Genomic DNA, 14,309 nt, shown 5'->3' on the forward strand with positions numbered 1-14,309 from the left:
AACATATTATTATTATCAGGTGTTTCACAAATTGAATTAAAAACATCGGCTTGGAACGACGACGCTTTGACGCTTTGCTGATAATACTACTGATAAACCGTAAGGTTTAAAGTAATAAATGAATTGAATTGAATTGAAAGATTTTATTATATAACACAGTTGTTTTCTTTATGTCAAACGTAAGACATGATAGTTCAACACATCTTTTTTTTTTGAAAAATCTTCTATTTCATGTTTGATTCATAATGACTATACTGGTTACACTATACATAACAAAATATGCACAGAGAAGTCGGTTTCAACATGTTACATGAAATGCATACATATTATACCCTCGGCGTCATTATAAATGTATGGATACAGACAAACAGATTAGCAAACTACAAAACTTTTTACCACTTTGTTGATGTCACATCGCTGAGGAATGTTGATGGAAATGATATATCGTGTAAAGATGCGTTAAAAATGGCAAAATACCATATGTACCATACATTTCATTTATTTTTTTTTCATATATAATATACATAATAAAAAACAGTTCAATATTCAGTAAGAAACATCTATAGAATATCGGACTTGCGAGACACTATATAGGATTTATAATTCAGTTCTTTTTCTATATCTCATCAGAGACTTGTATATCACAAGTCTCTAATCTCATCGATGTGATACATACAGTTTCAAATTTTCTTATTAGTAAGCTTGTATATATTAGAGCTCGGATAGTGTAACCCATTGGTAATTACAATATTCCTCTATATATAACCAGGGACGTATATAGTTGATATATAGGTCTCGGATGCAGGCATCTGTTCCAAAGAAGATGTACTTAGAGGTTCGGCAAATAACAAAAATGTTGATACCCGACAATAAACGTAAAAGATAACGTTTGTACCTTCGAAGTCTTATATTGTAGGACTAATATACTTGTCATGTTAAATACAGAACCAGCTTATAGTTCATCCCAAAAAGGGGGCGGGGGTTTACCTGTGTTCTCGCCTAAGGCAGGAAGCCAACCAGCAGGTTCAATTTAGAAATGCCCCAGGCCTTGTAATCAACAACTGTCCAGGTGTCCTTGTGAAGTGGATGACAAGAGGTTTTCGATACAATATTCTTTCTTTTATTAATACAATACAATACAATACAAAATATTTTATTAACGTGCCACGTGTCAATATTAGATATATAAAATACAGTAGAAGTCATAAAAACTTTACAAGTTGCATTAAAATTATATTCACATCCAGACTTATGAGACACAATATAGTAAAAAGTTCTGTTAAATATAGGTAAAACAGGATCTTCTGCGATACATCAGATAGAGTGAAGAAGCTAAAATAGGCTGAAGATCATCACTTGTCATAAGATAATGAAATTGTTCATATGGGTTTAATTCTAAAAAGTTTGGACAATAATTGCTTGCTTCACTAAATAAAATTCGCCTAATATCTGAATAAAACTCACAGTCAATTAAAAAATGGCGCTCGTCTTCTACTAATCCTGACTGACATAAAATACCTTTCCTCTCATGTAATGCTAAGGGAGGACGAGAATACCGGCCTGTCTCTATTTTCAATTTCAAATTATCACAACGGAACTTGGCTAAGGTTTGCCTATGCTTAAAATTTACAAAAGTATATATATATGATTCTGGGGTAAAAACAGCTTTAAACGTACGGTAAGTACGCAGCTTAATCGCTTATTGATACAAAATTTGCCTCAATTGAATAACAATAAATATGTAATCGTCGTATTGTGAATGTAATACTTTTATTTCTTCAGGTGTCTTATGATATTGATGTACAAGCAGCACATTTAATGAAAATAAAACTGGAACAATCTGCAAAAAAAGTGAATGTATCGTATGTGATATCAGAAATATTGATATACATGATGTGCTATACATTATGTATGTATCTTATCGTGTATGTGTCGCATATTTATAGCTTGAACCCTTAATTCGAGTTGGTACCGACATCGTAAGTATAGGTGATTATGGTAGGACCGCTTCACGGCTGAGCGCTCCCAAGTCGAGGCTAGCCGCGGGGCTCGATGGTCACGGATGGCTGCTGTCCAGGTAAAGTAGTCTACGGCTGGCAGTGCTGGTATTGCCGCGCGACAGAACCGCCCGAGGCGAATCTCGCAATATTCGTCATGACGTTTAATATTAGGCGATTTTCACGAAAACTGGATTGCTCCGTCAATATTAGATTCGAGGAGCAGAATTAGCGTAAGTGTAGAAAAAACTGGACCCTGTCGGACATTTCTAGACTGTCGGGGAAATTCTCGACATGTTCCATGAGAATTCGTCGATGTCAGAAACTTTTAGATAGTCATGAAATAAATAGCGTAAAGTTCATGATTTCTAGATAGCCCGATAGAATTAGACGGTGGTCATGTTAAATTGGATATGATTCACAGAACTAGCTTTGACCGTCGAAAATTAGCCATGAAAATTCATAATTAGATACGTTGCTGAAAAAATGGACTGGGTTGGGTTAAATTAGATCTTTTTTGGTAAAATTGGTGAAAATTTCAGAATTAGTAGAAAATATGAAAAAACTAGTACATTCGTGTCTCCCAGTGTATACCTACTGGTTATTGTCCAGTTCTCTGTTATCTGTCTCTATTATAGATAGGTATACCTACTGGTTATTGTCCAGTTATCTGTCTCTATTATAGATGGGTATACCTACTGGTTATTGTCCAGTTCTCTGTCTCTATTATAGATAGGTATACCTACTGGTTATTGTCCAGTTCTCTGTCTCTATTATAGATAGGTATACCTACTGGTTATTGTCCAGTTCTCTGTTATCTGTCTCTATTATAGATAGGTATACCTACTGGTTATTGTCCAGTTCTCTGTTATCTGTCTCTATTATAGATGGGTATACCTACTGGTTATTGTCTAGTTACTGATTATATGTGTCCCTGTGTTACTGATTATAACATGTCCCTGTGTTACTGATTATAACATGTCCCTGTGTTACTGATTATAATGTAGTCCCTGTGTTACTGATTATAATGTGGTCCCTGTGTTACTGATTATAATGTAGTCCCTGTGTTACTGATTATAACATGTCCCTGTGTTACTGATTATAATGGGGTCCCAGTGTTACTGATTATAATGTGGTCCCTGTGTTACTGATTATAATGGGGTCCCTGTGTTACTGATTATAATGTGGTCCCTGTGTTACTGATTATAACATGTCCCTGTGTTACTTATTATAACATGTCCCTGTGTTACTGATTATAACGTTGTCCCTGTGTTACTGATTATAATGTGGTCCCTGTGTTACTGATTATAACATGTCCCTGTGTTACTGATTATAACATTGTCCCTGTGTTACTGATTATAATGTGGTCCCTGTGTTACTGATTATAATGTCGTCCTGTGTTACTGATTATAATATGGTCCCTGTGTTACTGATTATAATGTTTCCCTGTGTTACTGATTATAACATGTCCCTGTGTTACTGATTATAATGTGGTCCCTGTGTTACTGATTATAATGTGGTCCCTGTGTTACTGATTATAATGTGGTCCCTGTGTTACTGATTATAACATGTCCCTGTGTTACTGATTATAATGTGGTCCCTGTGTTACAGATTATAACATGTCCCTGTGTTACTGATTATAATGTGGTCCCTGTGTTACTGATTATAACATGTCCCTGTGTTACTGATTATAACATTGTCCCTGTGTTACTGATTATAACATGTCCCTGTGTTACTGATTATAATGTGGTCCCTGTGTTACTGATTATAACATTGTCCCTGTGTTACTGATTATAACATTGTCCCTGTGTTACTGATTATAATGTGGTCCCTGTGTTACTGATTATAACATGTCCCTGTGTTACTGATTATAATGGGGTCCCTGTGTTACTGATTATAATGTGGTCCCTGTGTTACTGATTATAATGTGGTCCCTGTGTTACAGATTATAATGTCGTCCTGTGTTACTGATTATAATGGGGTCCCTGTGTTACGGATTATAACATGTCCCTGTGATAGAGATTATAACATGTCCCTGTGTTAGAGATTATAACATGTCCCTGTGTTACAGATTATAACATGTCCCTGTGTTACTGATTATAATGTGGTCCCTGTGTTACTGATTATAATGTGGTCCCTGTGTTACTGATTATAATGTGGTCCCTGTGTTACTGATTATAATGGGGTCCCTGTGTTACTGATTATAATGTGGTCCCTGTGTTACTGATTATAATGTGGTCCCTGTGTTACTGATTATAACATGTCCCTGTGTTACTAATTATAATGTGGTCCCTGTGTTACTGATTATAATGGGGTCCCTGTGTGATATACTTAAGTAAATGATAGGCAGTCAGAAATTTGAGTGACAAATATGTTTTGGCCTCAATTGAAGACCTCTTTTTCTCCAGTGTATTGATATTACATTCATGCTCATAGTTGGTAGTCCCGAACAGGGACCATATTTATGACGGTTTTTATTCCGGGAGCAAGGAGTCCTTTGGGTGAGCCATCAGATGGGATTCTTCATATTAGTTCCTCTATCGTAAAGCACAAATCCGTGTGTTACTGATGTTTGACAATGCGGACAGAAGCCGTCCTTTTGGACTACTTAACAGATATTATGCTGGCCGATTGATGTATCATTAATTCTCTAGACAAGATACAAGTATGAAATATTTAAGTCACAAATACTGGCATTATGAATCCAGGGACGGACAACGTACTTTAAGCATGCTGCGTGTCTGTATTAGATTAGTGTGTGAGATGGTATATATACCTATACCATACACTCTTAAATCTCATTGTTTCTAAAAGCTCACCAAGGTAAAGTGGATTAAATGGACATTAAGTCAGGATTGTGTGTAAAAGAAAAGTGTTTTTCCTGTATCAATAATTTAAGGAAATGGTGGTCGTGTGTTGGGTATAGGTGTCAGGTGTAGGTGCCAGGTATGGTGTGCCATTGATTCCCTCAGCGAGCGTCCCAAAGTCATCTCTCATTATCGAACAAAAAATGTGCACATCATTGGCTTAACAATTAGATCAGCGTACATGTTTGATAAAACAGACAGAGAGGTAAAAAATTAGCGGAGACAGTCATTGTGGTAGTGAGACCTGAATCTGTGAGACATCACATGGACGATTCATACTGCAGGATTTCCGCACGTCAAACATTAAATTGATCTAGATTTTCTCATAAACGTTTAATTGCCTGATCAGTGTGTTGGAGTGGAAAGCATGCTTGTGTTGTAGTACACGCTGGCAGATTGTTGACTTTTGGATTGACAGGTTTTGTTGTGTTCAGACCTTGATGTAATACTATATCATGCCTTTGGATTATAAGGTTACTATTGGAGAACAGGGTTATTTTGGAAAAGGGTTTGTTTTCAACTCTGGTGCCTGTAGATAATGGTATAGATTGGAACAATTGTGGACATTAGCTGAACAGCCTTGGAATAAGTTGGAGTATGATAAAAACAGACTTTTGGAATTCATCTGGAATTATTTGGAATTTATTTAGAATTTGGTTTGTCAAGAGGCCAGATACTAAATACTATTGGACATTGGCTTAAGAATCTAGACACTGATTAACACGGAATATTCCTGGCTTTTACTGGACATTAATAGAGTGGATGATAATATTGGTGAACTTTAGAGTGATTTGACTGGTGGGGTCTGGTACCACTGGTCAGTAAGGAACTCATGATACCTGGATTATAAGTGTAGCTGGTTGTTAGCTGGATTAGACAGTGGCTGTAGGAGGTGATGGTGACCCATCCCACCCGAGTTATTTGGACCGAGGTAACGTAGGTATGATGGGGAGACAAACGGAGGGTAAGGGATGACGGGAATGATCCTCTATCCCGGGAGTCAGATCTTCACATCGTACCCAAGGAAGGCAGCCATGTATGCCATACAAATACATAGGTAATATATAAATATATACATAGTATGTGGTACTCACAGGTAAGTCATGACACAGGTGTATCTTACATCTACCATTCATGTATAGTGACCTGCTCTTGATCCACCACCAACACATACTGAGAACCTGTCAGTTAGTGACTACCTTTCTATAACAACAACCAACACATACTGAGAACCTGTCAGTTAGTGACTACCTTTCTATAACAACCACCAACACATACTGAGAACCTGTCAGTTAGTGACTACCTTTCTATAATAACCACCAACACATACTGAGAACCTGTCAGTTAGTGACTACCTTTCTATAACAACCACCAACACATACTGAGAACCTGTCAGTTAGTGACTACCTTTCTATAACAACCACCAACACATACTGAGAACCTGTCAGTTAGTGACTACCTTTCTATAACAACCATTGACCACCATACTATATCTTCCATTATCAAGTATCAATCCCTATCATATTACCCAAAGACAATGTATGCCTATGTTCCTTCTGTCTAAATCGGACATCCATGTTTCCAAAATGACCACTCAGATGTACTTTGACCAGTGACCACTGATGTACATTGACCATGTTCTCATAGTGACCGCTGAGGTACATTACCATGTTTCCATATTGATTGCCAAGGTACATTGACCATGTTCTCATAGTGACCTCTGATGTACATTGACCATGTTCTCATAGTGACCTCTGAGGTACATTGACCATGTTTCTATAGTGATTGCTGAGGTACATTGACCATGTTTCCATAGTGATTGCTGAGGTACATTGACCATGTTTCCATAGTGATTGCCAAGGTACATTGACCATGTTTTTATAGTGACCTCTGATGTACATTGACCATGTTTCCATAGTGATTGCTGAGGTATATTGACCATGTTTCCATAGCGATTGCTGAGGTACATTACCATGTTTCCATAGTGATTGCCAAGGTACATTGACCATGTTTCCATAGTGATTGCTGATGTACATTGACCATGTTTCCATAGTGATTGCTGAGGTACATTGACCATGTTTCCATAGTGACCTCTGATGTACATTGACCATGTTTCCATAGTGATTGCTGAGGTACATTGACCATGTTTCCATAGTGATTGCTGAGGTACATTACCATGTTTCCATAGTGATTGCCAAGGTACATTGACCATGTTTCCATAGTGACCGTTGATGTACATTGACCATGTTTTTATAGTGACCTCTGATGTATATTGACCATGTTTCTATAGTGACCGTTGATGTACATTGACCATGTTTCCATAGTGATTGCTGAGGTACATTGACCATGTTTCTATAGTGACCGTTGATGTACATTGACCATGTTTCCATAGTGATTGCTGAGGTACATTGACCATGTTTCTATAGTGACCGTTGATGTACATTGACCATGTTTCCATAGTGACCGTTGATGTACATTGACCATGTTCCCATAGTGACCGTTGATGTACATTGACCATGTTTCCATAGTGATCACTGATGTATATTGACTGTTCCTATCGTGACCTCTGATGTAATTTGACAATATTTGCATGATACTAATTTTACACCTACAATATTTTGACCATGTTTGTATTGTGACATCCATGTTTTGTGACTTCATTAAGATAACGCTGTGTAATGAACAAGTATTTTTGCCAGCTATAGATGAATTGTTATATGACCATTTACTGTTAGATTTCTGGTGCTGTCTATGACTGACCACTCAGGTCCGTTTTATAATGACCACCTTTTAGGTGGCAACTGGTGCAGCCTGGTGAAGACCACTCAGGTCCGTTTTATAATGACCACCTTTCAGGTGACAACTGGTGCAGCGTTGTGAAGACCTACATTGCTCAATCCAGGTGTTATGTGTAGCTAGGATCAGTTACCATACAAGTTAACAAAACATTTTTACAGTCAAGAAATATGAAACTGACTATACATATTCTGACCGTATAACATGTAAGCTGTCCAGGGTTTGTCAGAGTCTCCCTTCATGTCACCTTACATGCATTCAAAGCTTAAAAGTCAAGCTGTACTAAATTTCTGGAAATATTAGTTAACAGCGCCAAACCTGGAATAATGTGACGGAGTGGGGATAAATAATTCAAGCCATGGTTATGTTGTGTAAATGTGGATGTAGCCTTATTACATTAGTGGTGCATTAGACTTGGCAAAAGCTGTGTGTAGTATTGATAGCAAATCTCTCTCCTAGACGTAACCTGTATATAAAGTGACCACCTGTCCAGTATTGACAACAAATCCCTTTCCTAGACTCAAAAACCTGTATAAAGTGACCACCTGTCCAGTATTGACAACAAATTTCTCTCCTAGACTCAAAAACCTGTATAAAGTGACCACCTGTCCAGTATTGATAGCAAATCTCTCTCCTAGACTCAAAAACCTGTATAAAGTGACCACCTGTCCAGTATTGACAACAAATTCCTCTCCTAAAGTCAAATAACCTGTATATAAAGTGACCACCTGTCCAGTATTGACAACAAATCCCTTTCCTAGACTCTAAAACCTGTATAAAGTGACCACCTGTCCAGTATTGACAACGAATCCCTCTCCTAAAGTTAAATAACCTGTATATAAAGTGACCACCTGTCCAGTATTGACAACAAATCCCTCTCCTAGAAAAAAACCTGTATAAAGTGACTACCTGTCCAATATTGACAACAAATCTCTCCTAGATTCACAGAACCTATCTAAAGTGGCTACATGTACAGTATTGACAATAAGCATCTCTTAGTGTTACACAACTTGTATAAAGTGACTACCTGTGCAGTATTGACAACAAATATTTCTCTTAAGTGTCACAAAACCTGTGTAAAGTGACCAGCAGTACAGTATTGATAGCAAACCTCTCCAAGATTGAGAGAATATCAGGAGGAAGTTCTAGGTATATGTTACATGGTGTATTCCAATGAGATGTGGCAACGTTATATGTATTAGTTGAGTGATTTCTCCAGGTCAGAAAAATAGGGCTTTGGTATTGAAATCATTACCGAGGTAGAAATTAATCATCATTTGCTCCGGACAAAATAAAGAAATACAGATGACGTAGGTGTATTTTGATAACTTCTTAGTCAGAAAGGGGGGGGGGGGGGGGGGGGGGGGGGGAGGAGATCTTGAACTTCTTCAGAAATCAAAGCAAAGTTCAAGGTCAGCATAGACAAATATCTAATTTCACCTTCAACTTCTTCTGAAATCAAAGCAAAGTTCAAAGTTAGCATACCCGAATATCTAAGTTTACCTTCAACTTCTTCAATAATCAAAGCAAAGTTCAAGGTCAGTAAAGCAAAGTATCTGATTTGTATAGTGTAAATTTTAGCATCTGTTGGAAAACTTATTCGCCCCAATTAGTCTTTTACAAAACTGCACACTCAACCTTTTGGTAGATATTTGTACACCATTTTATTCATATTTGTACACAAACACATTGTTTCTAGAATCATATTCTATAGCCTACTACAATAGCATGTACTGTACAAACCACACAATTTGCCAAAGATTTAAAAACAAAAAAACAAAAAACCAGCTTGGCATGGTTGAAGTGAGTGAAATCGTTACCCGATCTGATTCCCGCCTCGGTATGTACTGTGATTGGTTGTGTCATTACAGAACCAACACCCGGTCCATGGGTATCTAATTTCTGCTAATTTAGAAAATTAGTAAACTGCATTATGTAACCATGGTGATTGTGTTTTGAAAGGTACTCCATTGATTTCGGTGTAACTCCTGGTGAGTTTCATGTGGGAAGGCAACTCACCAAAGATTTTTCATCAAAGAAAATCTTTTTTTTCTTACCACTGATTCATTTTCGACAAATAACATATTTAGAATCTCGCACATCAAAATCAAGTGAACACTTTTTAGCCCACCATCATCAGATGGTGGGCTATTCAAATCGCCCTGCGTCCGTGGTCCGTCGTCCGTCCCTCCGTCCGTCCCTCCGTCCGTCCGTCCGTCCGTCCGTCCGTCCGTCCGTAAACAATTCTTGTTATCGCTATTTCTCAGAAAGTGCTGAAGGGATCTTTCTCAAATTTCATATGTAGGTTCCCCTTGGTGCCTAGTTATGCATATCGCATTTTGAGACCTATCGGAAAACAACATGGCCGACAGGCAGCCATCTTGGATTTTGACAATTGAAGTTTGTTATCGCTATTTCTGAGAAAGTACTGAAGGGATCTTTCTCAAATTTCATATGTAGGTTCCCCTTGGTGCCTAGTTATGCATATTGCATTTTGAGACCAATCGGAAAACAACATGGCCGACAGGCAGCCATCTTGGATTTTGACAACTGAAGTTTGTTATCGCTATTTCTCAGAAAGTACTGAAGGGATCTTTCTCAAATTTCATATGTAGGTTCCCCTTGGTGCCTTGTTATGCATATTGCATTTTGAGACCTAACGGAAAACAACATGGCCGACAGGCAGCCATCTTGGATTTTGACAATTGAAGTTTGTTATCGCTATTTCTCAGAATGCACTGAGGAGATCTTTCTCAAATTTCATATGTAGGTTCCCCTTGGTGCCTTATTATGCATAAAGCATTTTGAGACCTATTGGAAAACAACATGGCCGACAGGCAGCCATCTTGGATTTTGACAATTGAAGTTTGTTATCGCTATTTCTCAGAAAGTGCTGAAGGGATCTTTCTCAAATTTTATATGTAGGTTGTCCTTGGTGACTAGTTATGCATATCACATTTTGAGACCTATCGGAAAACAACATGGCCGACAGGCAGCCATCTTGGATTTTGACAATTGAAGTTTGTTATCGCTATTTCTCAGAAAGTGCTGAAGGGAGCTTTCTCAAATTTCATATGTAGGTTCCCTTTGGTGCCTAGTTATGCATATTGCATTTTGAGACCAATCGGAAAACAACATGGCCGACAGGCAGCCATCTTGGATTTTGACAATTGAAGTTTGTTATCGCTATTTCTCAGAAAGTACTGAAGGGATCTTTCTCAAATTTCATATGTAGGTTCCCCTTGGTGCCTAGTTATGCATATCGCATTTTGAGACCAATCGGAAAATAACATGGCCGACAGGCAGCCATCTTGGATTTTGACAACTGAAGTTTGTTATCGCTATTTCTCAGAAAGTAATGAAGGGATCTTTCTCAAATTTCATATGTAGGTTTCCCTCGGTGCCTAGTTATGCATATTGCATTTTGAGACCAGTCAGAAAACAACCTGGCCAACAGGCAGCCATCTTGTATTTTGACAATTGAAGTTTGTTATCGCTATTTTACAGAAGGTACTGAAGGGATCTTTCTCAAATTTCATATGTAGGTTCCCCTTGGTCCCTGGTGTTGCATTTTGGGACCAATCTGAAAACAACATGGCCGACAGACGACCATTATTGCTAAATCTTAAATTTTATATGTAGGTTCCCCTTGTTTGAAAAGTACTAGAGGGCTGTTTCTGAATTTACACAGATTAGTAAGACTTAGAGGAAGGGAAAAGTAGAGAAAAGTTCCATCTGACATGGAACCTATAAAGATCATTCAATGGTGGGCGCCAAGATCCCTCTGGGATCTCTTGTTTTGAATTCAAAGCCAACATTTTTGTGACTAATCTATAACCAAAGTGATGGTACTGTTCTTGGTAAACAGATTTTTACTCTCAAAAGTCTCAGTCTTAAAGGAAGTTGGCTGATAAAGAACTGTTTCTATAGTTCACTTTGAAATAAGTTTTTGAGGTGTACATGGATTTTGGAGGTGTAGAATACATCACATGGTTTATTAGGTCACCTGAGACAAAGTCTCAAGTGACCCATTGTAATTGCCGTTAGTCCATTGTCGTATGTTATCTGTCTGTTCTTAAACAATTTACATTTTCAACTTCTCGGAAACACCTCAACCAAATTTCAATGAAATGTTGCAGAAACTTTCCTTGGCCAAAGGTCCCCAACCCCCGGAGACCTAAAGGATGGGGCAAAAGGGTCAAATTTATAGAAATCTCATGATCCAGATATGGTAGAATAAAATATTCTTCATATATGGATGGTCTTTTATAAGGTGCTTTACCAAAATTGTGAATTTCATGGCCCTGCAGTCTCACTTTACCCCCTGCAGATAAACTTCAATATCGTGTATATAGGGAAATCACATCTTTGAATATCATTTGTAAAATTTCTATTGGAATTAATTCTAACTTGATTAGAATTATCAATTTGGTATGACATTTTGATGGTATGCACATACTGGCCCTGACTGACCCCAAGGGGCTGATGGAAGCGGCCACAATGGGTCAAATTGACTGAAATTCATGAAAACTCTGGTGACCATTAAGGCCCATGGGTGTCTTGTTTTGTATGTTTTCATCGATACAGATATTGGACACTGTCCATTAGCTGAGTGAGCACATTAATGTAAGGTTAGGAGGGTCAGGGACGAGGTGTTGTTGACGTCTCTGTTAATCCCTTGGTAGGGGATGGTAATAGCTCAGCCTGTTATGATCGCCTGTGTCTCTGATTCTGTAGAGGCTTTTCTCATCATACTGGCTTCCATAGTTTACCTTTGGGATTTATTTTGGTTTTGTTTATTGAGACATGATCTGTTGGTCAACAATGAGTTAGCCATGCTGTTATCATTATGGATTTTCAAGAGAAATTTTTTCAACTTTCAACACAAAATTAGATCTTTATAGTCTGATTTTGCATTGTAATTAAGAGGTTTATATACTTGGCTGTATATTACTGTAAATCACTTATATTTCGCGAGTACTTAATTTTGCGAACTCACCTCATTTGACTTTAAATTCGCGAATGATGTTAACAGGTCGGCAATATTTCCATGTTGGTAGCCATTTTGTTTATGAGAGTCATGTGACGGTACAAGAAAAGTCCTGTGATATCGATGTCTGTCTATACTCAATTGTATGTACTGTACCTGTATACGCCTCTAGGCTATATACAAGTGTCGCGCCCATTCATATATAGTTTTTCTGCAGTATTTCGCTGACATGACCACGCCAGAGATCTCCAATTAAAAAAATAGTAACCAAATTAAGATAATTTGTTGGTCCCAATTACGGAAATGAAAGTGATGTGAAGTACGACATACATGTCATTCGGATCATCCTCGGGTTGGCTAAAAAAATACTGAGGAGTTCCGGATGAAGAAGTATGGCGTCTTCCGGGTGACCATCCGGGATCCTCGGGACCTGACGTACTGCGCTTAAATTAGATAAATCGCCGTCTAGAAGGTATTTTAGTCCAAGTTCAACTTCAATATTAGTGTTCAGCAGGTTTTTTTGTGTATGAAATTTTGGTGTTTTGTGATATAAAATTACACTGATGTATGTATACAATCTATCATTCTATTATTATTTTAATGGCGATGTCTGTTCACCAACTAAAGATTACGATAGATTAAAAATGGACGCCACTTATTCTTGTCATTCTTATAAAAATATTCGCGAGGGATTTGAATTCGCATTTGACTCTCCTCGCGAATTAGCGCGAAAATAAATCCCACGCGAAATATAAGTGATTTACAGTATACACTGTCAGGCCTTTTGTGCCTTTTGCCTGATGTGACCAACATCAGTCCTTCATCACTACAGTTTTTACCCATATCCATTCCTGTATACTGTCGGGCCTATTGTGCCTTTTGTCTGATGTGACCAACATCAGTCCTTCATCACTATAGTTTTTACCCATATCCATTCCTGTATACTGTCGGGCCTATTGCGCCTTTTGTCTGATGTATGTGTGACCAACATCAGTCCTGTGGTGTGCAGTTACTTCCTAAATCATGTACAATTGAATTAGTGCCGGTTTTTAAACAACTCTCTCTGATGGCTAAAAGGATTTGGATACAAAAGGTTTTCCTAACGGGATGTTCCATGTAGGAAATCGGACTGGAAATAAAATACCAACATGCATCAGCTTACATATGAACAGGGAAAACTAAGCTAAAAAAATAGAACATTTTTATTTGGAGTAAAGAACTGTTTTCTTTGTTAATGGGGACATATAAAGCTGAAGTAAGCCATTAAGTTAAGTAAAGCTGGGTAATAAATGACACTTTATCTGTTTAAGGTCAGATGTTAAGTTGTGGTAATTCATCTTACAATGCTTCACAGCCATACACGTAAGTAAAGGCTCATTAAAAAGTAGTATATATAGTTTATATAACTCTGGCTGTGTAATGAGTATAATATTGATGAATCCTGGTTTATATAACTCTTTTAAATATTACCTCTTACTGTATAATGGGTATATTGATGAATCCTGGTTTATATAACTCTTGTTACCACTGGCTGTATAATGGGTGTATTGACGAATCCTGGTTTATATAACACTGGTTACCTCTGGTTGTATAATGGGTATATTGATGAATCCTGGTTTATATAACACTGGTTACCTCTGGTTGTATAATGGGTATATT

The 14,309-nt window shown here is 37.7% G+C and overlaps 1 protein-coding gene across 7 annotated transcripts in view; it reads left to right on the forward strand.

The window, feature by feature from the left end:
• The window catches only part of LOC117342022 (disks large homolog 2-like), a 264,368-nt gene that overhangs the window by 139,128 nt on the left and 110,931 nt on the right, over window positions 1–14,309 (forward strand). The window contains exon 1 of one of the 7 annotated variants that reach the window (XM_033903979.1): window positions 5,585–5,921. The exons of the other annotated variants lie outside the window; for them this stretch is intronic. Within the exon in view, the coding sequence (XP_033759870.1) occupies window positions 5,836–5,921 (86 nt within the window). The 5' untranslated portion in view covers window positions 5,585–5,835. Of the gene's footprint in view, window positions 1–5,584; window positions 5,922–14,309 lie in introns of those variants that run through there. 7 annotated transcript variants of the gene reach the window in all.

The sequence above is a fragment of the Pecten maximus genome, chromosome 14 (genome assembly GCF_902652985.1).
Source record: "Pecten maximus chromosome 14, xPecMax1.1, whole genome shotgun sequence".
Classification (NCBI taxonomy): Eukaryota; Metazoa; Mollusca; class Bivalvia; order Pectinida; family Pectinidae; genus Pecten; species Pecten maximus.